This window comes from Mobula birostris, chromosome 26, assembly GCF_030028105.1.
Source record: "Mobula birostris isolate sMobBir1 chromosome 26, sMobBir1.hap1, whole genome shotgun sequence".
Taxonomy (NCBI): Eukaryota; Metazoa; Chordata; class Chondrichthyes; order Myliobatiformes; family Myliobatidae; genus Mobula; species Mobula birostris.
The window spans coordinates 22487116-22514047 of NC_092395.1; the positions used below are offsets into that span (position 1 = coordinate 22487116).

At 41.3% G+C, this 26932-nt stretch overlaps 1 protein-coding gene across 4 annotated transcripts in view; it reads right to left on the reverse strand.

Moving 5' to 3' along the window:
* Nucleotides 1–24636, reverse strand: part of LOC140187957 (CUGBP Elav-like family member 4) — a 588861-nt gene extending 564225 nt beyond the window's left edge. For 3 of the 4 annotated variants that reach the window (XM_072243816.1, XM_072243817.1, XM_072243818.1), the window contains exon 1: nucleotides 24357–24616. In XM_072243816.1, the coding sequence (XP_072099917.1) occupies nucleotides 24357–24537 (181 nt within the window). In that variant the 5' untranslated portion in view covers nucleotides 24538–24616. Of the gene's footprint in view, nucleotides 1–24356 lie in introns of all 4 variants that reach the window. The other variant, XM_072243815.1, reaches the window with a different exon arrangement.
* Nucleotides 24637–26932: the final 2296 nt, after the last annotated feature.

Consider the following 26932-nt stretch of genomic DNA (forward strand, 5'->3'; position numbering starts at 1 on the left):
GAGATCAAAGATAGGTCGTCTACAGTAAATTCCTCAGGGATGCTGATCTCTCCCTCTCAGAGGAACATCAGGTCAAAGTATGACAACACATTACCATTTTACTACCAACACAGATGTCTTTGCTTGGTCAGTGCTGTCGTATTTGCCATGTTTTTGTTTCATATTGGCTCCATTCATGCTTCTATGTCTTCAAATTTTTCTGTTTTGAGCAGATTTTCAAAAGGTACTCACGGCAAGACCAGTTTTAACAATCAGCCATATCTCGTTGGCTCTGGAACCACATGTAGAGCAAAGTGGGTTTTAACAGCAGATTGCAAATCAACTGTCCTGATAAGGGGTCTCAGCCCAAAACGGCGACTGTTTATTCCCCTCCATAGATGCTGCCTGACCTGCTGAGTACTCCGGTATTTTGTGTATGTCACCAGAAACAGCTAACTTCCTTCCCTCAGAATGGGATGAGTTTTTAAAACAAGCCAGTAATTTCAATTCTCCAGGTCTTTGGACCAGGAGATCCTTTAGTTTCTCCACCTGCTCTAATGCTATAACTTTGACCAGAAGTTCTTCAGAGAGGAAGGACTCAGCATCCCCTAAGAACCTATGGCTAGTGACACTCACTTGCTTCCACCCCTTCTCTTAGACTTGTCTAACCCCATAAACAGCCTCCAACAATGTACTTGCTGGATACTGGATAACATTTCAGTTGAAGAAAAAAGGGGGAAAGTGAACTAATTCCAGTGAAAACATTAGCATTTCTAACAACACAGTTCATCTTCTCTTGAGCCATGCTCTGTATTTTAGTTGTTTTCTGTTTTCCTATCATATTCCCTCCGTTCTAACTTCTATAAGTACTAAAGATATGTATCTACCATTAGTATGTATTGTTTTTGAAATCAGTCCTTCAATTTCTTTTGACACAGGTTTACTTTTGTAATGAACAGTTCAGTCATAAAATATAATCATGGAACCCTTTGCTTGTATCTATTTGCCAATTAAGCAAATGCTTTCAAGATACTGAAACTCAAATTGATAATTCATTTTTTATCCAACAGTATTTTTGTTTAGTTTAAAATGGATTGCTTAAAAGTACAGTGTAGTTCATAAAAATTCCAGAGTACCTCAGAAGGGATTGCCACAGCTCAGTGGTCCTTGATTTCAGGTGCCAAGTTTAGCTGGATTTCCATCACTAGATTAGATTATGAGGACACTCAGTCCTCATTTATTGTCAATTAGAAATGCATGCATTAAAAAATGATACAACGTTCCTCCAGAAAAATATCACAGAAACACAGGACAAACCAAGACTAACTGACAAAACCACGTAATTATAACATATAGTTACAATAGTGCAAAGCAATACCATAATTTGATAAAGAGCAGACCATGGGCACGGTAAAAAAAAAAGTCTCAAGTCCCGATAGACCCATCATCTCACGCAGACGGAAGCACTGCAAACTTGCCAATGCATTGGAGCACCCGACCGCAGCCGACTCTGTGTCCGTCCGAAAACTTCGAGCTTCCGACCAGCCCTCCGACACCGAGCACCGAGCACCATCTCTGCCAAGCGCTTCGACCCTGACCCGGTCGCTGAACAACAAACAAAGCCGAGGACTCGGGGCCTTCCCCTCTAGAGATTCTGGATCACACAGTAGCAGCAGCGGCAAAACAGGCATTTCAGACGTTTCACCAGATGTTCCTCCATACTCTCACGTCTGTCTCCATCAAATCAGGATTGTGCACGGCATCCTACTTGACAAATAACAGATATCATTCACCTGAGTGGCCGCTGCAAGCTGCGTCGCGTCGCCATCTTCTCCTCCCTACTCTAGACTAGACTGCTATACCAAAGAATAGACTGGGATAATATATGTAACAATTCTCCATGAAAGATGTTTCAACTGTGATAGAGATCATTAGCTCATCCTGCACCATCTGATATTCTGTGATAGAGATCATTAGCTCATCCTGCACCATCAGATGTGTTTACCAACTTCTAGACACCTCCTGTTACATTTTTCATCTTCTTTGAACACTTCGAACCACCCAACAAAAAAAAATGCCTCGTTCCTTGCATTTCCCTGCAAAGGCACATCGGTTGCAAAAAAGTATTTTTCAATATTTGGCTCCAGTTTCAAGAAACAGTGGTGCTCCTTAAAAGAACAAAGAAATAATGAAGCTGTGTTATATATTGAATGGGCCACTGTCTGAACACTGTATTCTCTTTTTGGCACCTATATGGAGAGGGAATTAAAGCCATATAGAGAGGGTAGAGTGTAGATTCAGCAAGATGATACCAGGAATAGGAAGCTACACTTCTAAGGACAAACTCAATATATCAGAACAATTTGTACTGAGATGACTAAAAGGAGATTTAATGAGATTTTAAAAATTATGAACATTTTAATAGAGTATAGAATAAGGTACTTTTTAAATGGCAAAGAAGATGGTGATGATGAGTCATCAAGTTAAAACGATCACTATGCTTGAAGAAAGGGGTAATGAAAATCCGCTTTAGCAGGGTATTGTTTGAGCATGACATACCTGTCAAAGGGTGCAGTTAAGACCGGACAACATTGTATCATTCAATGTAAAATTGGATAAGTGGCTCAAGCAATGAAAGTTGCTGACCGGGGGATAAAGCAATGCAGTTGGAGTAGTTCAAAGCAACACAGGCAAAATCCTGGAGCAGGTCAGGCAGCATCTATGTCGGTGTTTCAGGCCGAGACCCTTCACAAGTCATGGTGAAAGGGCTCAGCCCAAAACATCAACTGTTTATTCCCCTCCACAGATGCTGCCTGACCTGCTGAGTTCCTCCAGCATTTTGTGTGTGTTGCTCTGAATTTCCAGCATCTGCAGAAGTTCTTGAGTTTTGGATTAGGTCTGAATTGTACGAACAGAAAAAGGTACGACTAACATGAAACAAAAAGTGCCTCCTTTACCCATGCTGCACGTTCCAATGGTTCTATCATAGAATGTTTGGTAGATCTACTTCATACAATGTCTAGCTCCCACTGCATCTGTTGAGAAAGACCACTGACCCAGCACTGTACAGCTCCCTCTTCGATTCACATTCAAGGTGCCCATTGCATCTCACTGTAGAAAATATGAACCTAATTGACATTTTCAATGCAAATACAGCAAATTTAATGCTTTAACCTGAAGGTGCATTCGTGGAAATCAATTACTCATGATCTACACGTTGTCACCTACCATGCTGCCTGCACATTTTACTTCGGCTACAGCTTCAGAAATAGAGATAATCATCAGTGCAAACTTAATGGGCCAAAAATATTGCAACTTTCTCGAATTCCATGAGCTACCTAAGCAATCCTGATTTTATGCTGAATATCTACGGAAAATGCATTATTCAGCCATAGCTCCTCTCTATTCTTTATTCGCTCCTTTCTCATTGTGGATGCGGTTACAGAAATCAAATATGATGTTACATTTGGGTGGGTGATCCTGACAACTGGATCACGAACAGCAGAGTTTGTCGCCATGATACCCACTTCACATCCGTGCACCAGACATTGGTATGTACCCCATGTTTGATTTGGGTGCTGGCATTCACAGACTGGAAGAGTTTTATTTTCTGTTTGTGCATCCGGGAGTCAGCGTTTTTTCCTTGCACTAACCTCATACATCTCCCCATTTCCCTTAATATTTAAAATGATATTAATCTATGCCTTGGAGCTCTGGAAAGACTGCATTTGGAATATTGTGTACAGATCTGGCTTCCCTGCCTGAGCAGAGCCATACTTGCAATAGATTGCATACTTCCAAGGCATTAATCTATACCCCTCAACTTTGAGTTTCCACAGTCCTATTGAATAAATAATTCCAAATATGCATTACCCTCTTGCTGAAGAAATTTCTTCTCCTGAATCATGAGGCCCTAATTTGGGGACTATCAGTCCTAATCATGGGACCATCAGCTCCATATCCACCCTACCAAGCTCATAAGAATTCTCTACATTTATCATTCTTCTAAACTCTAAAGAGTACAAGCTTAATCTCTTGTTCAGGGACCCCCTTCCACCTAGGTCATGCTTTCTTCTCACTGCTCCGATCAGGAAGGTGGTACAGGAGCCTCAGAGCTCATACCACCAGGTCCAGGAACAGCTTTACCCCTCATCTATCAGTCCCTTGAACCAAAGGGGATAACTTAACTGAACTTCACTGAAATGAAATGTTCTCACAACCTAAGGACTCACTTTCAAAGACTCTTCATCTCATGTTTTCAATATTTATTGATCATTATGTAATGATACAAAGGAGGGAATGATAAAGTTTAAGGGAATGGGGGATTCTCAGATTCCTGTAAACAATGGATTCAGTACTGACTATGTCTGTGACTGCAGTGTGTTTGAATAATGTCTCACAGCTGCTTTCTTTGGAGCAAGATAAGGATAAAAGTTCGCCCAGATCCACATAAGATGTCTCTGGGCTTTTCACACCGTTTGATTTTGACAAAAAGCAGTACCTGATGGAAATTAGACCGAACATTCCTTTCTTAATTAAAGCATAAATTTGACGGATGTTCTTATCTTTGTCATTAAGTTGTGGCTCCAGCAAACCAGCTAGGACATTCTTTTCTTTAATTAAGGTGGCTGGAGTGACTAACAAATTGATTGTACGTTTGTATCAATAGTCCATTGACTTGGCCGGAATAGTTATCAAACTGATTGTACTTTTGTATCAGTGGCTTTATAACTTCTGACAATTCTGACATCAGGCAGTGAACTTGTAGAACGGCCAGGGAGATGAGAAAGATTCTCTCCCTGATGTCGGGTCCGAGTTCACTCGCTGGCTGAGCTCAAAGAAATAAACAGGTGTAAAGATAAGTAACAAGCTTTTTGTGCTGTCGTTATTTGATCCAGCAAAGTTATGTTTACAATTATTATTACTTTCTTTTTATATTTGCACAGCTTGTTATCTTTTGCACACCGGCTGAACGCCCAAGTTGGTGCGATCTCTGATTGATTCTGTTATGGTTATTATTCTACAGATTTATTGAGTATGCCCACAAGAAAATGAATCTCAGGATTGCATATGGTGTACTTTGGTAATAAATTTACTTTGAACATTGAAATGATAGTCAGAATCAGACTTATTATCAATAACATATGTTGTGAAATTTGGTAAACCCAAGAATCAATCAGGCAGACCTTCATTTAATTTCATCTATTGCAAGTATGGCTCTGCTCAGGCAGGGAAGCCAGATCTGTACACAATGTTCCAAATGCTGTCTTTCCAGAGCTCCACACAATTGGGAAAATACATTTCAACTCTTGTACTCAAATCCTCTTGCAGTAAAGGCCAACATACCTCTTGCCTTTCTAATTGCTTACTAAGCTTCATATTCTCATTAGTGTGGCCCATTGCAAAGCAAGTCTGATGTTTACTACTACTGATTGTCATGGAAATAACAGGCAACTGGCCCATCACTGTGCATTTTATCCCACCACCAGCAACCATTACATTTACCACCATCTCTAACATCACAGAATTCCCTCACAGCATGAACCTGGTGTGGCACTCTAACTTAGACGGTTCAAGTGTAACGAGCAAGGGCATAATTTACCTCTAGGCCTCTAGTCTGCTCGCTTGAGTCACAGGAGGACAAAAATAATATGTGAGGAATTTACACACTCCATCTAATGTGCAAATTGGAGAAAATCTGGAGGGCAAAATTGAATCTGGAGCACTGTTGACCACGTGCAGCAGCCTGTAGAGGTCATGATACTACAGTTAAGTTCCTAAAGAGTGTATGTTCAATAGCAGCAGAGGAAATTTTGACACGCAATAAAGATGATCATTTGTGAATTTGCAACATTAAGCTGGCAGTTAGGGGAAGCTTCTGGATAGTCAGACATTTCATTTTGCTCACGTTCTTCAAAAGAAGTGAGCCGGCTGTCCTAGTCTGGCTGATATAAAAGTCTGGTTCCAAACAGGACTCTACTCCCTTTGAAGTGTCACTCAGTCAGTAATGAGCAATCAATATAGCAGTGTACATATGCTGCAAAATAACATGAATAAAATACGACCACGTTCCTGAATTCACACCTCTCCTGTTCACATCCCACATCCTACGTGAATTACTTTCCTGGGGCTCAGGAAAGGTTGTACTGCAAAAAGAATATCACATTAGCAGCAGTACATTAAAGACGTTTTTCACACAAGACAGATTCCTAATTAATGCAACCCATGGTGCTTCTGATTGGCAAGATTTTCACACCTCTAAAAAATTTCCTGCATTCACACAAAGAAATCAGAAACTATAATTTTTACTTACTATACATGGGAAATTTCCAAGTTCCAACAGCCAATGCGAATCTTATCAGATGAGGTCATCTCTTTAGCCAGAGGCTGGTGAATCTGTGGAATTCATTGCTACAGACAACTTTGGAAGCCTAGTCATTGGGTATACTTAAAACGAAGATTGGTAGGTTCTTGGTTAGTCAGGGTGTCAAACGTTACAGGGAAAAGGCAGGAGCTTGGGGTTGAGAAAGATAATAAATCAGCCATGAAGCAATGGCAAAGAGGACTTGATAGGCCGAATGGCCTGATTCTACTCCTTTGTCTTATGAGCGGGAAGGTAGTGTAGAGGTTAGCAAACTGCTTTACACCACCAGCGACCCCAGTTTATTTCCCAACGCTGTCTGTAAGGAGTTTGTACGTTCTCCCTGTGACCGAGCTGGTTTCCTCTCACAGTCCAAACGTAGACCAGCTGGTAGGTTAATTGGTCCTTGCTCATTGTCCCATGATTACGCTAGGGGGATTGCTGGGTAACGTGGCTCAAAGGGTCGAAAGGAGCTATTCCGCACTGTATCTCAATAAATAAATAAATTATGGTCTTATGGAGTGTCCAGGATTGCCTTGGAATCTCACAGTATTAACGCTTAATTTTGAGGCTAATGACTCTAATAGTTGCAACGACGTGAAATTTCGTTCCTTTGTTCCTTGCATACTAAATTGTGTAAATTTTGGGCGTATGGTGACACAGCAGTAACATTACCAGACGTGTAATCCAGAGGCCTGGACTAACAATCCATAGATTAATGCCACCACAGCAGCTGTGGGGTTTACATTCAGTTAGTAATCCTGGAGTTCAAAACAAAAACTATTCATTAGTAATAATGAGTGCAAAATATGTGAAATCCTACATAATGATGCCCTCACCCGCATCTCCTCCATTTCCTGGACATCCGCGTTCACCCCAATTTCCCACCGGCTTCACAGGGATAGAATTCCTCTTGTCCTCACCTACCACCCCATGAGCCTCTGCATCCAACAGATCTTTCTCCACACCTTGCGCCACCTTCAACAGGATCCTACCACCAAACACATCTTTACCTCTCCCCCCACTCTCTGCTTTCCACAGGAATCACTCCCTCCGTGATTCTAGTGTCCATTTGTCCTTCCCTCCAGAGACATATCCCTGCAAGCAACAGAAATGCTACACCTGCCCATTCACCTCCACTTAGAGCTCCAAAAAGTGCTTATAGGTGAGAGAACACTTCATCTGCATACCTGTTTGGGCTATCTATAGTATCCAGTGCTCCCGATGTGGCCTCCTCTACATTGGTGAGACCTGACATAAATTGGGGGATCGCTTTATCAAGCACCTCCACTCCATCCACCGATAGTGGTGGCCAACTATTTTAATTGCTATCTCCATTCCCTTTCAGACATGTCAGACTATAGCCTCTTTTGCCAAATGAGGCTACTCTCAGGGTTAAGGAGCAACATCTCATACTCTGTCTAGGTAGCCTCCAGGGTGATGGCATGAACATCGATTTCTCCTTCCAGTATTTTGTTTTCTTTTCCTCTCCCACTTCCCTCTGCTTCTATTCTCCTCTCTAGCCCCTTACCGCTTTACCTCACCTGCCCATCACCTCCCCCAGGTGCCCTGCTTCTTCCCTTTGTCCCGTGGTCCAGCCCTTTACCTTTCCCACCCACCCAGCTTAATCTATCTCATTCTAACTTGTTCTCCTTCTCCACCCCACCCCCTTTTTATTCTGGCATCTTCCCCCTTCCTTTCCAGTTGTTATGAAGGGTCTCACCCCAAAACATCAACCACTTATTCACTAGCAAGAGAAAATCTGCAGGTGCTGGAAATCCAAGCAATGATCACAAAATGCTGAAGGAACTCAGCAAGCTAGGCAGCATCTAGGAAAAGAGTTCAGTCGACATTTCCGGCTGAAACCCTTCGATAGGACTCATTTATTCACTGTCTGACCTGCTGAGTTGCTCCAGCATCTTAGAAACATAGAAACACAGAAATCCACAGCACATTACAGGCCCTTCAGCCCGCAATGTTGTGCCGACCATGAAACCTACTCTAGAGACTGCCTAGAATTACCCTACCACATAGCCCTCTATTTTGTGTGTGTTGATCCCATCTGGCTCATTGATGTCCTTCAGAAGAAGCAGCTTGCCATTCTTACTCTGCATGGCCTTTGTGTGACTTCAGGCCTACCAATGAGAGACTGCAAGTAAGTAAGTGACACTTTAAAGAGATAGAGGGAAATAGAGTGAGCCGGCAGGAACTTGGCCGATGCAATATATTGTGTGAAAATGTGACATTAGCAACTTTGGTGCACCAGTCAGAAAATCAGTGTTTTTAGATGGTGAAAGACTGCATAATGTTGATGAACAAAGGGACCTAGGAGTTCTTGCATGCTGAAAGCCAACATGCCAGTCCAGAAAGTCATGAGGAAGGCAAATAATATGTACTCCTATATTTGAGTTTAAGAGCCCTTTACTGAAATCAATAAAAGGGCCTTGGTGAGATGGTTCCCTGGGTGCTGCATATACAGTAGATTTGGTTACTTACCTAAAAATGGGTGTACTTGCCACAGAGGGAGTTCACAAGACTAATTCCTGGGATGGTGTATTTGGCATATGATGAGAGATTGTGTAGAATGGACCTACATTCTCTAGAGCTTAAGAAGAAATATCTACAAATTTTTTCTGAGACTGGCTAGATGTAGGATGTTTCCTCAGGGTGAAAAGTCTAGAAATAGGGGTCACAGTCAGAGAATAAAAGGAGACAATGAGAAAGCTCCTCACACCGAGAGTGCTGAATGTTCAGCATTATCTACCCCTGAGGATGGGTCACCAAGCCCATTCAAGAAAGAGGTAAAGAGATTTCTAGATATCAAGGGAATCAAGCAATACGGGGTCAGAGCAGGGAAATACATTGAGGGTAAAGATCAGCCCTGATTTTGATGAATGATAGAACAGGCTTGAACGGCAAACTGGCCTCTGTTCCTAATGTTGGTATGTTCTGATGTCTCGAAATAGGCTCCTAAACATTTACGATATGAATCAGCTAGCAAGTTCAAGAGTAAGTGCCATTGACACCTGGATACTGAAAGGTTAATAGCTTTTTTATCTAAAATAAAACTGATGATAAGAGTGGGTGTGGGCTTGGTAGAGGTGAGAAGCCGTGGGATGTGAATCTCCGGGAGATACATCCCATCAAAGCTGGCAATCCTACACAAATGACAGGAAACTGCACATGGTGCCCTTGATTTTCTATTAACTTACAAACTTGTCCCTTAAAAAGTCCAAATATTGAAAAGCAATCTTAGGAATTGGAATTGGTTTATTATTGTCCACTCCAACAGGTTTATCTGATGACTGCATGATCTGAATTAGAATTTGACAACACAGTGAATTAATTGGATCATCATTTTGTTAGGAAAAATTTCCTATGATTAAGACCACTGACTTTTATTGCCATTTTGTCAACATACTCTGGTTAATCAACAAAATTGGCTTAAACCTGTCTATCACTTAAAACTCAAAAGAGTATGGTAAATACGATAGAGGAATAGAAACTAGGCCAGATTCCCTAGTCTCAGACACAAAAGCTGATTGTATCTCACCAACTACTGCCCAAGGTCAAGGTCGTAGCATCAAATCTTAAGTTTATTTTTCTCTACAGCTTTATTGCACAATACGCAATGTTAACACACAAAATAAAATTCCTAGGGAAATCACTGAACAATTACTTTTGAATTCTACTGCAACTTGACAGCAAATTCAGTTGATTGGAAGCCTTTGCCACACCACAAACATAAACATGTAAACACCCTTGAAGGAGTCAACGTTGAATTCAACCACTTCACATAATCAGATTTGCCAATATCCATCTGATCTAACTAATCTGCTGGAAGGTCAGCAACCTGTTACATCATCACAAGTTTTTTTTCTCCCTCCACAGATGCTGCCTGAGCTGCTGGATATTTCTAACATTTTAATTTCAAGTAGCTACATATTTTTATCTCATTAATTCCGGTATGTTTTCCCCACCTCTGTTCTTATTCATTTCTTACACCTCCTCCAGACAGATGAGCTGTAATTAAGATGCCTTCAACACTTCTCCCAACTGATACCATCACCAGCCGCATCACCGTCTCCACCCTATCTATAGGCATCCTACTCATTCTTGCCACCCCTCCCAGTTTTCTCCAGCTTAAGGCTTACAAATTTCCTCATTTATCAAATCCCGATGAAAGATCATCTACTGGGGTGATAAATCAGTTCCATTCTCCACAGATACTGTGCATTTGAGGATGTTTGGCATTTTCCAAGGTTTCCTTCAAATTTCGTGCCTTTTCATTTTCTTTGCTTTCAACATATGTATGCTATTTCCCACGCAAACACACCTTAGTGGTCTACAGCATGAACCCTGTATAAACCTTTTCTCTTGCCAAGCTTATCCAACTCAGCATAGATCTGTGTAAACAGAAGAAAGACTGGAATCTGGAGCAAGAAACAAGATGCTGGAGGAACTCAGCAGGTTGAGCAGCATCTGTGGGGGAAGGAATGGTCGATGTTTTGGGTTGAAACCCTGCATCAAGCACAAATCAGTCCTTCAAACTGCCACCTCCTACTTGAAGTTACTCGTGGAAGAGTTTTAAAAATTAATTAGAACGTCTGCTTGTCTTTCTGCTTTACATTGGTTTACCTCAGGAGTAAGGAAGTCTTTTCTATTTGTTGATTGTTCAGTTACCTAATTAGCATCGAGCCAAGTGGCAAACTGAGCTATTTCAAAGGGCAAGTATGAATCAATACATTTATCTATATCTGGAAACATAGGCCCGACCAGAAGAGGTTCTCAGAATTGCTTCCATCAAAAACATCCGTGAGGCAAATAACAATAAGGTCAGCATCATTAATCCTATTTTTTAAATTCCAGAATATTTAATTAACTGAATTTTAATTCTGTAATTGCCGTGGTAGGATTTGAAACCATGTCTCAAAATCACACAGGCCACTCCAGTTACCAGCCCAGTAGCAGAACCTTCATGCTGCCATACTCAGGAAATGTCAAAGCAAATCTAATCCCTACTTCTGTTTACATATTTTGCAGTCGCTAATTCAGCACTGCATAGTAGCAACTTTCTGAATGTCAGCTGTCTGACCCTTGACCCTCACATCATTAACTCTTTGTATTCAAAATAGAAATATTCATCTGCAAAGCACAAAAAGAAACATGAATTTTCAGTAAAATATTTCTATACTTCCTTAAACCGTGCTCTCCTCAGTGACTCCTGTACACAATATGAGAGGGGGTAGCGGCCCAGACATTCCCTCAAGTTATTAAACTGGGCACAGCTGCTTTGGTGAGTCAGTGGTGGAATAAGTCAATGGTGAACAATCTGGTGTACAGACTCCATAAAGGAATACTTTTCAAAATCAATGAATTACTGGTCTAATGTTAGCTGGCAGTTATTTGTCTGTATTTAGTTCTGGAAAGATGACTTAAAATGTTAAACCATCTCAATACATGCAGCTTCCAGTTTGCAACAACGGGGGGGTGGGGGGCGCGGTGTGGTTCCAGATCTGAGGACTGGTCTGGGCTAGGCTTGTTGAACTCTGCTAGGTCTGATATTCTTCAGGGTTATCAGTAGAGAGTGTGTGTACATACATCGTATGGAAAGAGTGTACACTTTAACTGCAATGATCCACAAAGATGAACAGCTTCCTGACAACTACTGTATGGGCTTGTACATAAAATCAGAGCATTCTACGGCATTAGAGAGAACAACTGAATCTTTCTGACCTTGTGCAAACCATTCTTCCCTGCTCTTTACTCATGATCTTTTCTTAAAAATAGGTTTCTGTTAGGACGTATTCTGGAGTTAGGGGATATAGCAAATGTTAATCTCAGCAGCATCCAATCATCAGATTTGAATGTGGATTGTAGATTAAATTTTAAATGCAGCTCCGAACAAAAGCCTCCCTGGAGCCGCAGATTGGGTTTGGTTACAAACCAAGAAACACCCATTCACTTGATATATGTATACACGTGAATCCATAGAGAGATGATTAACATTCATTTTGGGTGTCCGGAGTGTGGGTTTGAAGAAGGATTTGTTTGAAAACTATATGTAATTCAAAGGAGCATTGTAGATACATTGTAACTATAGAATTGTCTTGCTGTTACTTTTGATGTTTAGCATATAAAAATGTCATGTAATATTGGGTCAAAGAGGCCTCTTCTTACAAGAGTATCTCAAGAGTATCTGGCCAAGGAATCATCTCCACCTACCTGCCTTTTTCCTCATAACCCACAATTTCCCTGCTATGAAAAATTCTATCCAACCTTGTCTTAAATTCACTGTGGCAGCCTCCACTGCTTCATTAGGCAGAGACTTCCACAGATTCACCACTCTCTGGGAAAAGCAATTCCTCATCTCCATCCAAAATGTACTCCCCAAACCTTGAGGCCATGTCCCCTAGTTCTAGTCTCACCTACCTACAGTTGTGCCTGTTACTCATTTTTGCTGAATAAACCACTGCTATATTCACTAGCTTCAGCCTGTCTCCAGTGATTTTAACCGAAAATACAACAATTTCTCTTATTCTGATTATCTTAAAATTGTGTGATCAAATTAGCAGCTCAATGAACATAGGAAACACAATTTTCCCTGTTTACAGCCCCAGCATGGAGAGTGGCTGCTTAGGTCATTAAGCAACTGCATGGTCCCACATGCTGCACCTCAGTTTTCTTCAGACCAATCTGGTTGGGAAGGGGAAACATTTAAACAAAGCACAGAACTAAACACACAGTAGAGAGCACATCCCTATGCAATCTGCATGGCGAAACACTGGATAAGGCCAGCCAAAGGGAATTGAAATGGCCAACTACAACAACATAGGCATTAAGTGGCAGTTCTTTAACACAAATGGGAGCACCTCTCAAGGCACGAAAAGGAACAACAATGCAGGTGCCCGTGGCTACCCCTCAAGTCTGGAGAAAGTGGGAGGAGCCGAGGAAAAGTTGTTGAGGGTGAGGACGGGTTCTGCCAGATGGAGAAGGGTGGTGGTGGAGGAGGGAAACAGGTTGGCTCTTTCATTGAGAAAGAAGCAGAAAGCTTTAAAGCCTTCTTGATGTGGGATAGAAGTGTATAGGGACTGTACATCAATGCTGAAAATCAGGCAGTCAGGGCCAGGGAATTGAAAGTTAGTGAGGAGATCGAGAGTATGAGAAGTGTTGTGGATGTAGGTGAGAAGAGTCTGAATGGGGATAGAATGGTCATGAGTTCAGTGGGGCAGGAACAAGCAGAGACAATGGGTCTACCTAGACAGTCAGGTTTGTGGATCTTGGGTGGGAGGTAGAAGTGAACAGTGCGGGCTAAGGGAACCATGAGTTTGGTGGCAGTGGATAGGAGTTCTCCAGAGTGAATGAGTTCAGTGATGGTGTTGGAGACAGTTTTCTGATAGTCCGGACTGGGATCCTCTTCAAGGGGTAACTATGATGAGGTGTCTGAGAGTTGCCACCTGGCCAACAGCACTCCCTTTGTCTGCGGGTTTGATGGTAAGGTTGGGAATGGTGCAGAGAGAATGGCGGTCGGTGCATTCAAAGGGGAAAGTTTCAAGGAGTGTGGAGTGCTAAAATCAAGCTGGTTTAAGTCTATTGTATTTCTGTGAATGCCTGCAAGAAAATAATCTCAAGGTCATATATGGTGACATATACAAAATGTACTTTCATAATAAACTCACTTTGAATTTAATTATGAGTAATTTATTTCCTCACCCAGATGCTGTTATCATCCTGTTATACAGGCTCTAAAGACAACCAGTGGATCTTATATCTTCTCTGAGTGCAGCCCGATTGACAGCATAGCACATTACAAATATGACTAATATAAATTATATAAAGTAAATTAAGTAACATGCACTTGAACCATCTAAATGCTCAATATTTATTGTTTATTAATTATTTTTTATTTCTCTTTTTGTATTTCCACAGTTTGTTGTCTTTTACAGGTTGGTTGGTTGTGGGTCTTTGTTGTATGTGGTTTCTCAATAATTCTATTGTGTTTCTTTGCGCTTTCTGTGAATGCCTGCAAGAAAATGATTCTCAAGGTAGTATATGGTGATGTATATGTACTTTGATAATAAGTTTACTTTGGTGTCCCTGCTCCCAAATACTATGCAATAACCTCTAAATGTGTAGTCAGCAAACAAGGAGAATGAGACCAGCTCTGGCTATAGTGTTTCCACCTCCCACATTAAAGCTACTTGATAACTGCCACTGTTGGAGGAACTGGAGGATTCCAGGCTTGTGCTGAATAACCCAGAGCCAGAGCTTCCAGATGTGAAGGAAGAATATATTGGGCGAGAATTTACAGAATGTGTATCGACAACACTGCTTCACCCATATAAATAGAAGTGGGTGGTGACAGTGAGTATGCTACACACAGAAAGCAGTCAATGGTACACCAAGCAATGTCATTTTATCCAGAAAATAAAATCTAAATACAACAAACAAGAGAAAATCTGCAGATGTTGGAAATCTGAACATCTACCGAAGGGTTTCATCCCGAAACATCGACTGTACTTTTTCCCATAGATGCTGCCTGGCCTGCTGAGTTCCTCCAGCATTTTGTGTACGTTGCTATAAATGCAACAACTTCTGATAAAAGCCAAATATTTTCTCTGGACAAAATGCAGCAATTGAAAGATATTTAAATAATGTTAATAAAGTTAATCTTATAATTAAGTGTTTACTAATCTTGATTGACAGAGAAATTGTCCAAATATTTCCAGTCTGATTGATTACAGTGTTGTCATTAAGTGCAGCCTGAATACTGCACCAGTCCGGCACCAGTCCGGTGAAATAACCAGTCTTTATCTTTTTTGAAAAAGTAGAAAAGTTAAATGCATTCTTCAGCAAATGGACCAGTCCAGCGTTCAGGCAAAATAAAACCCCAACAACATTCAAGCAGAAAACCTAGACAACATTCCGACAGAAAACCAAGACAACATTCAAGCATGGGCTGCTGAGTGAAAAGTAACATTTGCACCACAAATGACCATCACAATAAAAGGAGAATTTAACCAACTACCTTTCACACACAGTGGTAGGGTGCAGAGCTCGGCTGAGAAGTGGCAGATGGAATTCAATCCAGAAGAGTGTGAAGGTCAAACTTAAAGGCAGAGTCCAATGTTAATGGCAGGATTCTCAGCAGTGGGACCTTGGGGCCTACACCCACAGATACCTTAAGTTGCTGCACACATTGATGGGGTGTTAAAGAAGTTGTATGACCTTCATTAGTCAGGGGACTGAGTATAAGAGCCATGAGGTAATGTAAAAGCAGCTCCATAAAACTCTGGTTAGAGCCTACTTGGAGTTTTATGTTCAGTTCTGGTCACTTCATTCTGGGAAGGATGTGGAAGCTCTAGAGAGAGCACAGAGGAGATTTACGAGGATACTGCCTGGATTAGACAGCATATCTTTTGAAGAAAAGTTAAGCAAGCTATGGCTTGTCTCTTTGGAGCGAAAGAAGATCAAAGGTGACTAGATAGAGATACAGTATATAAGAAGACAAGAGGCATAAACAGAGTGGATGGCAAGTGCATTTTTTTCCTCAGGGCAGAATCAACTAAATCAAAGGGGCATAATTTTGAAATGATTGGAGGAAAGCATTGGGTGAATGACAGAGGTAGGTTTTTTATAAACAAAGAGTGTGGTAAGTGTGTGGAAGACACTGTCAGGAATGGTAGTAGAGGCAGCTATATTAGAGACAGTTAAGAGACTTTTAGGTAGGCACAAGAAAAATGGAAAGTTATGTAGGAGGGAAAGTTATATTGATCTTAGAGTAGTTTAAAAGGTCAGCACAACACTGTGGACTGAAAGGCCTGTACTGTGCTGTGCTATACTGTTCTTTGTGCTATGTAAATGTCCCACCATCAACAATATGGAGTCACCATTGACTAGAAGCTCTGACCAGCCATACAAATATGACAGCAACAATAGCAGGTCAGAGGTTGGATGTCTTGCGGTAAGTGACTCACTTTCTGACACCCCAATACCTTTCCGCCTTCTACAAGGGCCCAAGTCAGAAGTTGATAGACTACTGGCCGCTTGCTCAGATCAGTGGAGTGCCAATAACTCTCAAGGGGCTTGACACCATCCAGAACAAAGCAATGCATTTGACCGGTACCTGCCCACCATCCTCAGCAGTTGGAAAGTGCACCATCTACAAAATGCACAGCAGTTACTTGCCTAGATTACTCCAACAGAGCCTTCCACACCACCAAAGGCAAAGGCTTCAGGCACCTGGAAACGCCACCGCCTGCAGATTCCCCTCCAAGCTGCACACAGATAATTGGAAATTGCGCTGTTCCTTCGTTGTCCCTGGGTCTAAATCCTGGAACTCCTACCCCAGCACTCAATGGGAGTACCTTCATGAGACAGACTTCAAAAATTCAAGAAGGTTCCTCACCACTTTGTTCTTAAAGGGCAGTTAAGGATTGGTAAAGATATCTGGCCTTGCCAGTGATGCCCGAACAAAAGAAAAAGGTTCCGTTAAAAAAAAGCTCAGCAAATGAACTTTCATTACATCTCCAAAACACCGTGATTTTAATTCAATTGTAAAGGACTTCAAAAAGGTCCTGCTGTTCTGTAAGGTTCTATATCAACGCAAATCTTCCTTCAATGTGCTTGAGGAGCTCAGTAGGTCAAGGGACTCGGCCCAAAATGTTGATTGTTTACTCCTATCCATAGATGCTGCCTGACCTTCTGAGCTCCTCCAGCACATTGTGTGTACTGCTCTAGTTTACTAGCATCTGCAGAACCTCTTGTGTGTGCAAATCTTCCTTCTTTTCTTAGCACTTACCAATACACATCTTTACCAAGCATTTTTAAGATTGCAGTGAACATTTTAGACCTAGTGAGCTGTTTGCAACTCTTTCTGTTGGTTGCACAGGTTGGGACCACCTTTTGAAAATTTGCATTTCACAACCACCTACTCCAACATTCAGCAAAATGAGGAGCCAGTGTTATTATTCAAAGAAGAGGAATGTGTTTTCCCAACATCCTAGCCAACATCTTCCCAGCAAGACACGGCAGTAAATTCAGCACATTGCTCATTGTGGAGTCTTGTTATGCACAAAGTGTTTGCATATGCAACAAAATCATCTACGCTACAAAGTAATCTGCTCTGTGTGAAGCTAATTGGGTTGCATGGTTTTATAATGACACACAATGTGACTGCATTCCATTGTTCTATTTATGTTGTGTCATATAGGGGGTAATGTTAATCTGATTTGCCGTGTGGCAAACCCATCAGAGGAAGTGGATTGATCATTTCACTCCATTGGCTGCGGTATAGGGTGACATGGTAGCGTAGCCATTACAGCGCCAGGTTCAATTCCCGCCGCTGTCTGTAAGGATATTCTCTCTGTGACCAAGTTGGTTTTCTCCAGATTTCCACGGACCTGAAGGAGGCATCCTCCGGTTGCTCCAGTTTCCTCCCACATTCCAAAGACTTGCAGGTTAGTAGATTAATTGGTCACATGCATGTAATTAGGCGGCGTGGACTCATTGGGCCTTGCTATATCTCTAATTAATAAAAATTTTAAAAACAGGAAAGACAGATGTGATGGAAAAGCATTTTCCCAAAGGCTGAGTTGGAATTGCCCTACACTCCAAGATCATCTACTTACTGGAGCAGATTTAATGAATTGGTTCTCTGGGCACCTACTAGGAGTATGTATTATGAATCCAGGGAGTGGAAGTCCTTGCATCGCGCAAGTTAATGGACAAAATTTTCTGTGTAGCTTGTTAACCTCTGTACTTGTATTCCCATCCAATGCTCCCATCATCACGAGCAATGCACCAGGAGCATAAATTTAGAAATGTGGCTTCACTGGTATTTTAGTGTCACACCTATGATTTGGTCCTGATAAAGGAAAAAGATCTTGCATTTATATAGACTTCAATCAAGTGCCTTTCAACTGTAGACAGATTAAATTGCAAACATTAGTGATTATGGTTTAGTGATAAACCCAGCCGCCGAGAGACAGCTGCCTTTACACCCCACCTGGCTTTCCTTTCTGTTGAAATCAGAGTCATATTGGGCAGGGGTAAAATTTGATGCCATCTTTGAATAATCCACTTGGGAGGGCAGATTTAGTTCAATGTTTCATATATTAAAAATATGGCATCTCTGTTTCTGTTTGGCTTTCTCAGCATGGCAATAAGTGCCAGGCTTATTAGATATCCTTGACTTCTGACTCAGAGGCACAATGCTGCTGCTGAACCATGGCTAACCTCTGACCTCTGCTTCAGGAGAAGTGTTGAGTCATTTCGCTGAGAGTTTTCTCCACCCCCTATTAATTAATTACACAATGTCATTCACCAGAGCTTTAAAATGTACTCTCTGTGGAAGTACTTTGGGGCAAAATCAATCTTCCACCCAATGCAGGGTTAGGGTAAAGCTACACCTCTTCACCTCCAAGAATTTTGCAATTTCAGTACGATATTTACTGGGATAGATTCAATGAATTAGGGCAGTTCACACTGAACTTTGCCCTACTATCAACCTGGTAAATGCATATCCCTGCATCTCACATGTTAATAGGCAAATATTCATGTACAATTCACTAACTCTACAAGTTGATCAGGCATAGTTCTACACTGAGATAAGTTTTTAATTTGTTTCGCCCTTTTGATAATCAGTATACACAATATTTCTCAGGTATTGGCGGCTCATTTCGAGAGCAAGGAAGACTCAAACCTACCACTGGCATTAATGGTTGGTCTGCTGACATTTTCTTTTATACATACCTCGAGTATCAAACGGTGGAACCAGAATATCTGAATGGTACTAAACCCTGACCTCACCTAAGCCAGCAACTACAACCTACGACAAGAAAGTCTGCAGATGCTGGGAGTCCAAGCAACACACACAAAATGCTGGAGGAACTCAGCAGGCCAGGCAGCATCTATGGAAAAGAGTAAACAGCCGACGTTCCAGGCCGAGACCCTTCATCAGGACTGGAAAAACAGATGAGATGTCAGAGAAAGAAATTGGGGGGTAGGGGAGGAAGAAGTACAAGGTAATAGGTGATAGGTGAAACCGGGAGAGGGGGAGGAGTGCAGTAAAGAGCTGGGAAGATGATAGGTGAAAGAGATAAAGGGCTGGAGAAGAAGGAATCTGATAGGAGAGGGTAGAAGATCATGGAACAAAGGGAAGGAGCAGCACCAGAGGGAGGAGATGGGCAGGTAAGGAGATAAGGTGAGAAAGAGAAACAGGAATGGCAATGCTCAAGGTGGGGGGAGGGGACAATTATTGGAAATTCAAGAAATTGATGTTCATGCCACCAGGTTGGAGGCTGTCCAGAAGGAATATAAGGTGTTGCTCCTCCAACCTGAGTGTGGCCTCATCGCACAAGTCAAGGAGGCCAAGGACTGATATGTCGGAATGGGAATGGGAAGTAGAATTGAAACGGGTGGCCACCGGGAGATCCTGCTTTTTCTGCGGCTGGAGCATAGGTGCTCGGTGAAGTGGTCTCAAAGTCTACGTCAGACCTCACTGATCTACAGGAGGCCACACCGGGAGCACCAGATACAGTAGATGACCCCAACAGACTCGCGTGTTACCTCACCTGGAAGGACTGTCTGGGGCACTGAATAGGATTGAGGAGGAGGGCGTAGGGGCAGGTGTGGCACTTATTCCACTTGCAAGTGTAAGTACCAGCAGAGGGATCAGTGGGGAGGGATGAATGGACAAGGGAGTCGCATAGGGATTGATCCCTGCTGAAAATGGGAAGTGGGGGGGGGGGAGGAAAGATGTGTTTGGTGGGGGGATCCCATTGGAGGTGGCGGAAATTACAGAGAATGATGTACTGGCAGGGAAGCAACTGGGATGGTAGGTGAGGACAAGAGGAACCCTATCCCAGGTGGGCAGGAGGGGGTGAGGGTAGAATTGTGCGAAATGGAAGAGATTATGGTGAGGGCACCGTTGATGGTGGAGGAAGGAAAGTCCCTTTCTTTGAAGAAGGAGGGCACCTTATTAATTCTGAGACCCAAGTTACTTATATTTATATATGTAAAATGTATTCCTAAAGAGGGAGAATGAACATGCAGGTAAACACTCATTCTCCAAGTATGGGCTTCTCAACACATCTTACTGATAATGGATTCTCCACTAAACTGGCTACCTTGTTATATAAGAATATACGTGAAGGCAATGGCAATCTCCTGAACTCAAAAGCCCTGTTTCAGACAAGTGAATACTTTTTGATCTCCAGCACAGTCTCTCCAGTTAAGGGTCCAACATTATGATGCACCACCTTAAATACACAGAAATGAGGCAAGTGATTATCTAGATTCAGAAAGAAGGGGTTCAGAATATGCTGCCAAATTTAAGACCTATTCATTTTCCAAACCAAACAGCAGTGTGGAACCAGGAGTGAACAATCTAAATAAAATCTCACTATGTAGATTTTAGATTGGCAACTAGAAACCTGATCAATTAATCTGTGAGACTGATCCTATGTTTAAATCCAATAAAATAGGTTAAAGACTCTAAAACATGCATTTAATATTAAAATATAACTGAATCTAATTCTCCATATTGATAACTATAGAAATCAAACACACTTTAATAAATGACATTCATATTTTATTGAATCAATAGTTTATACATATTGAATAGATTTAGTGTGCTATGTTGGCCTCCTAATCACAGTGAGGGCAAAATGGGCGAAATTGGACGTATTTGATAGAACAAAATAGGCAATAACAAAATCTAACGTTTTTATACCATGTTTCATGTTACTGACTTCATTGGGGGGAAAAAAAGAAGCCAGCTATGGTGCAAGAAGAGTTCCCAGTGTCTTTTTCACACTTCTAATCAAAGATCAATTTCAGTGGCTATCCTTTTGAGGATGTTGGGTAACTAAGACAACTCCAGGTTAAGATTGCTCTCTTTGGAGGAAGGGATTAGAGGTACATGCAATGGAGTCTTCATAATTCCTAATGAAAGTTGACTCCAGTAAATGGTTTACAGTGCTGGGGGTTGCGGGGAGAAGGACAATGCATTTTAAAAAATAAAACATAAACTGGGTTTATGAAGAGCATTCAACAGAACTTTCCACCCAGTGAGTAACAAGCTTGAGGAATACATTTTGACAAGTATGCAATTGTTTTGTCCTTCGTGCATTTTTATGAATAAACTTTTAAAATGTTTTATTTTCTTTAAAATACTTCAGGACATCCTGAAGGGGACATGAGAGGTGCGATAAAAAGGATGCTTATCTCTGTTTTTAACAGAGAGGATTGAAGGATGTAAGGAGACACCTTATTGTGACCCCTGCTATCAAAATGCAACATAACAGATCTCCCTGCTCCTCTCCTGAATTGTAATAACAGAAGTATTTTGAACGTTTATGTTGTTAGTCTTTTTAAAATGTGATGTCCTTCTCTCTGAATCCTTCAGCACTGTAAACCATTTACTGGAGTCAATTCCATTAGGAACCCCTTCCTCAAAACACAGCAACCTTACCTGAAACTATAGTAAATTACTGATGCAGTGCTACATCAGTTGTCACTACCACAGCAAGCTACATCATTTCTCTAACAAAATGGTTCACAATGGAAATAACAATGAAATAACGAAGGAAGGTAACGGGACCTGTGGGTGAGAGTGGGGGAACAAGACTTTTAATCATATTTATTCACTGTTAAGGCATTGTTTTGCTATCAATTTTACACTGATCCAATTCTGCAATTGTACTTTAGAAAATGAGAGCAGAGGACCATGTCTGATAATTCAGACCATCACTAAGACTGAAAAAGATAAAGAATCAGACATTAGACCACACTGATCTTAAAGCTGAAAAAAATGCCAGTGTATATGGTGCATTCACAACAATTTACTTGTTGCAATTAAAACTTTTCTAAAGGCAAAGAAAATGGGTTAATCTTAAACCCAAGGAGGGTACTGACAAGGACATAATCCCCACTGCGTGAAAATGCAAAATAGATACAAATGAGTACATCAAAAGTAAGGAATTGGTTCCTTCAGGCACGCAGAAACCAGAAAAGTCAGATCAATTACATAGATTCAAACTGTGGAAAAAGAAGATTTCTTTCAAATGTTAGGAGAATGTAAAGAAATTTGGCAGAAGTTTGTCACCCAAAGGGGATTTGTCTAGAAATGCAATCCCAAAGTCTGAAATCTTTCAAGATATTTAGGAAAGAAGGTATCGTTGCAAAACAATCCATTCTTGGAGTTGTACACATCAACAACATATCGCAAGACAGGAATGAATATATAGATTTGACTGGCTGGTCCTTGGACTGTCAGATTAGCAAGCCATCCCTTGAGCCAAGAATGCCAATCACCCCAATACTGACATACAATGCAAATAATATTTCTCTGCTTAATATAAATTTGATACCAAAGCATTGAACCACTTGCGTCTGGACTAAAGACCATGCCATATAGAAAAGAAATAGCCATATCAAACATCTGGCAGGTGCAGCTCCTAAAATGGTACGTACCATTATATAAAGCAAATAATGAGAGAAACAGTTGGGATAGTGTTTGTGCAAGTGTTTTCATGCAGGGAACTCATTACTACATATTGTACCATTTGGTAAACAAGGCTTTTAAGCAGTAAAGCAGAAAATTGGTTTAAAAATTACACCACCATGGACCACACTATAAATGTTAAATGTAAAATATCTCAGCTGCGAATATTCTATCTCGACACAGAACACATCACCAGGATTCTATGCTAACATCACTCATACGCAGAGAATTTATTCCAAAGTGCCCTGTGACGAACTACAACCTTGGAAGTAGTGTGCTTTGTTTATAATCAGCCATTAACACAGAAACCAGCTAACGCATCTTGCCGTAGCACACCCCTTGCCATAATACTCACAAACCACAACCTTACATTCGTAGTGGCATTCGCATTTGCAGAGAAAAATCTATCTAGCACACATTCCAGGTTGCACTTGGCTCGCTTACGTGACACGCAATGAATGGTTCAGCTTTGCCTATTGAGCGAGAATCGAAGTAAAAACAGAAAATAAATATTTCTGACATATCCCTCATCACAGACAGGCTTCTGGCACAGCTCGACTTTAAAATAGGGTTTCCTGGTTATCCCACCGGCTTTACTGTAATAAGTTTAAAATGGAAAATCTCCCGAAGTCCAAAGCAATAGTCTGTCATTAAAGAGATATGGAAAGTGGAGAACAATACGAAAAAAAACAATGTGGCTCTACATTCATTTAAAGGGTTTCATCTCTTTTTAGTAAAAGTGAACAGTAAATCTGCAGAGCCAGCAAGTAAATCGCAGCAAATCTTGGGATTGCTTTGTAAAAGAAATGATCTTTCGATGTTGGGTTACTTTCATGGGATGTTACAGTGAAAGAAAGGGATAATGTACGGCTGTTCTCGCTGCTAAGCGGGACTAAACACGATGCCTCTTTAAACTCGGCTTGCAAACGTGAACGACGATTCTGGAATCAATGTAACTTGCAAACCTTAAAATTGCGTAAGGTTATTTTAACTGTTAACCTGCAACATTTGCATTAATACATAGAATGTATTTAGTTCATTCCCTTTGAATTTTTAGTAAATTGTAAAATAATTATCAGTTTTAAATTAAGTCTTTAACACTTACACCTCTTTTGGAAAAAAAAGAGAAATTGTGCTTCGTGATAACTTGACGAAACCCCGAAATATTACCTAGATAAGAGCAGATATAAATGACAATTCCCTATGTTGCCAATTAATCTAAAGAGAAAAAAAAACATTGAGTGGCGACATTTTAAATGTAATTTTAATCAAGTACTTTTATGCCTTGATTAATTCGTGTCTTTTAATTTCATCATTATTATGTTCAAGAAATAAATTTATTCGGATTAGTATTGCCATTTTTATAAAAAAACTAAAAAGAACTGAATTGAAATATCTTATAATACTAAAGATTTAATGCTTAAAATTCTATTAATATCACTCTCTTTATGATTTCCCATTAACTGCTATGCTGCCCTATGCTGTAGGTGGTGCTGATGATGTTCAAACCTTTGTGCATGCCTGTGAATCGGTCCTTCAACACAGTTAACTCGTATATCTTCCCAAATTCCTCAAAGAGGGGCTTCAGATCATTCTCCTCCAGGTTCCGTGGGATCTGGCCAATGAACAGCTTAATGGCGTCGTGGTCCTTCATCTGGCTGTGGTTGTGCTGGAGATCAGCTCCGTTCATGGGCTTTAGCTGGTGCTGGGGCGGCTGCTGCTGCTGTTGTTGCTGCTGCTGCTGCTGCTGTTGTTGCTGAGCTCTGTCTGCCTCTCTCAGTCTGGCCATCGCTAACCCACAGAATGAAGAACACAGGAGGCACCACTCAGCTGTAGAGAAAAAAAAGACTTCCTGTTTCAGCCTGCGCGCTCAGTGGTGACACCCCTTGAGGACTGGCTGTCTGGAAAAGCAGCTTGTATATTCCCGTTCAGTTTAGCAACAAGCGGGGTTTAAAGAGATCGCTTTTAATTAATCCAGGGAAGATGGAATATGTGTTTTTGAGCCTTCATCAGAAACTTTTGCGCAATGCATGGGGAAGCAAGTACATAATATCAGACATGAAATGCAAAAGAGAAATTAAGACACTGCGAGAGAGTTACCCTGAACAAAATAAAATCTCTCACATGCATCTTATGACATACAAGAGGGCTTGTGTATACATCAGTTAGCTAGTCAAACTGCGTTGCTTAAATCCTGCCCATTTTAGTCATTTGGCGTACACCCCACTGACCATGGAATATGGAAGTGAAAATCCGGTTCACTGCAAGCCTTATGAACGCCACAGGATACTGAATGCTCGGGTGATCCAAATTTCAAATTTGCCATTTAAAATTAGTTTCCGGTCACCGACTTCTGGTTTGGATGAGCTGTTCTTTGCAGGGTCAGTAGGCGGGGGGGGGGGGGCTGCTGTGGTTGTTCGGGTGGCACAGGGCTTCATTCGCTGTCACTGCTTTACAGTCTGTACAAAATAGAACACTGACGTGCAGATCTTCAGATGTCTGCTCGAGCTGAGCCCTTTTTATACCCAGCAGCAATTATTATTTGAGCTCACCTTTGAACTGCACAACCTAATCACTACCCCCGCCTCCAAATCCCCCATAGAGTAAGGGAGAGGGAAGAAGAAGATAAATTTAAAATAATGTTTCATCCGAGCATCAAGATAATGACAATCCATTGAGACAAGCACGGGACCCAGGATCATTCACCCCCACAGGAAGAAAAAGGGCAGAACACTGAACAGTGAATTTTGGCTTTAAAAATATATACAATAATCAATTAACACTTGCTAATAGTTTCTTCCAAGAGAAAAAGTAATATAATTTATCATTCGTAATAATTGAATAATTTCCTTCCTCCTTTAGTTTAAACTCACTGGGTTGAGGGATCACAAAGCTTGGCAGTAACACACTTTCCATTTCAGTTTCCCAGCAGCAGCAGCAGATAATCCCTGAGGCAGGGACGAGTGCTTCCACTCTCTGCTCCAACCACATCCCTCTAGATCATTTTCTTAAGGATTATTTCCTGCACCACTATGATTGCCCCATTCCAAAACCCTTGTAATCTCTATGGGAGATTACCAATTTAATACCAACACCCACCCCTACCAGCTTCTGAATTGAGATTACACAAATTTATTTCACGCAAGACCTTTAAAGACAGCAGACTTTTATCAGTTTTTGCCAGATTTGAACCCTAGCCCCAGGGATAAAAAGACAGTATCTAACCTTTTGAAGCAGTAAATCCTTCTACTCTAGTCCATGCATTATTGGAGCTGGGACAGACTAATCCAGTTTGGTAGTCTACTAGTAATAGATATGCATCACTTTTTTCAATTTTTAAAGAAGGTAGCATCTTTACTTAGTGCCACAGCTAAGATGGATCAAACTGGAATGAATCTGCAGCCATAAAAACACGTATCCACTGAATGATATTTCATAGGATAGTCTGTGTATAATTTAGCCTTCTCTAATCAAGTGGTGCCTTTATGGAAGGGGAGTTCTGCATCCCTACAGTGTCTGCTAAGATCCTAGAACAAAGGTGAGGGTATTCAACACAATAAGGCACAGCCAAAGGCCATTTGGCCTGTTGAATCCATGCCTGTTCTCTGCAGAGCAGAGTGGTTAGTTGGTGAGGTCATCTGCTCTCTTTACTGTTTACAACGGGTTTCTGTGTGCTGCCAACACACAGGCTTGAGGTTGTCAAATGTTCCTTCTCCACTTTGAGCAGCCATGAGTTGGGATTGCCATGCGTCAATAGCGATGTTGTCTCTTTCAAGGAAATCCTTTAAAGAAAATTCTTGAAACTTTTAGTCTGCTGACTTGTTAATGTCTTCCCATAACCAAGTTCAGAGTCAGATGTCTGATGCAGATAATTGTTTCCTATTCTGGCTCCCCTTTCAACCCTTCTCTTCACATCACCTCCCTCTGGTGCCCATCTCCTTTCCTTTCTTCTATCATAAACTATCCTCCCCTGAGAAATTCTTTCTTCTTCAGCCCTATCACCTATCACTTCTGAACTTTTTATTTCATACCCCCTCCCCAAACCAGTTACCTTACCCCTCACCTGGTTTCACCTGTCACCTGCC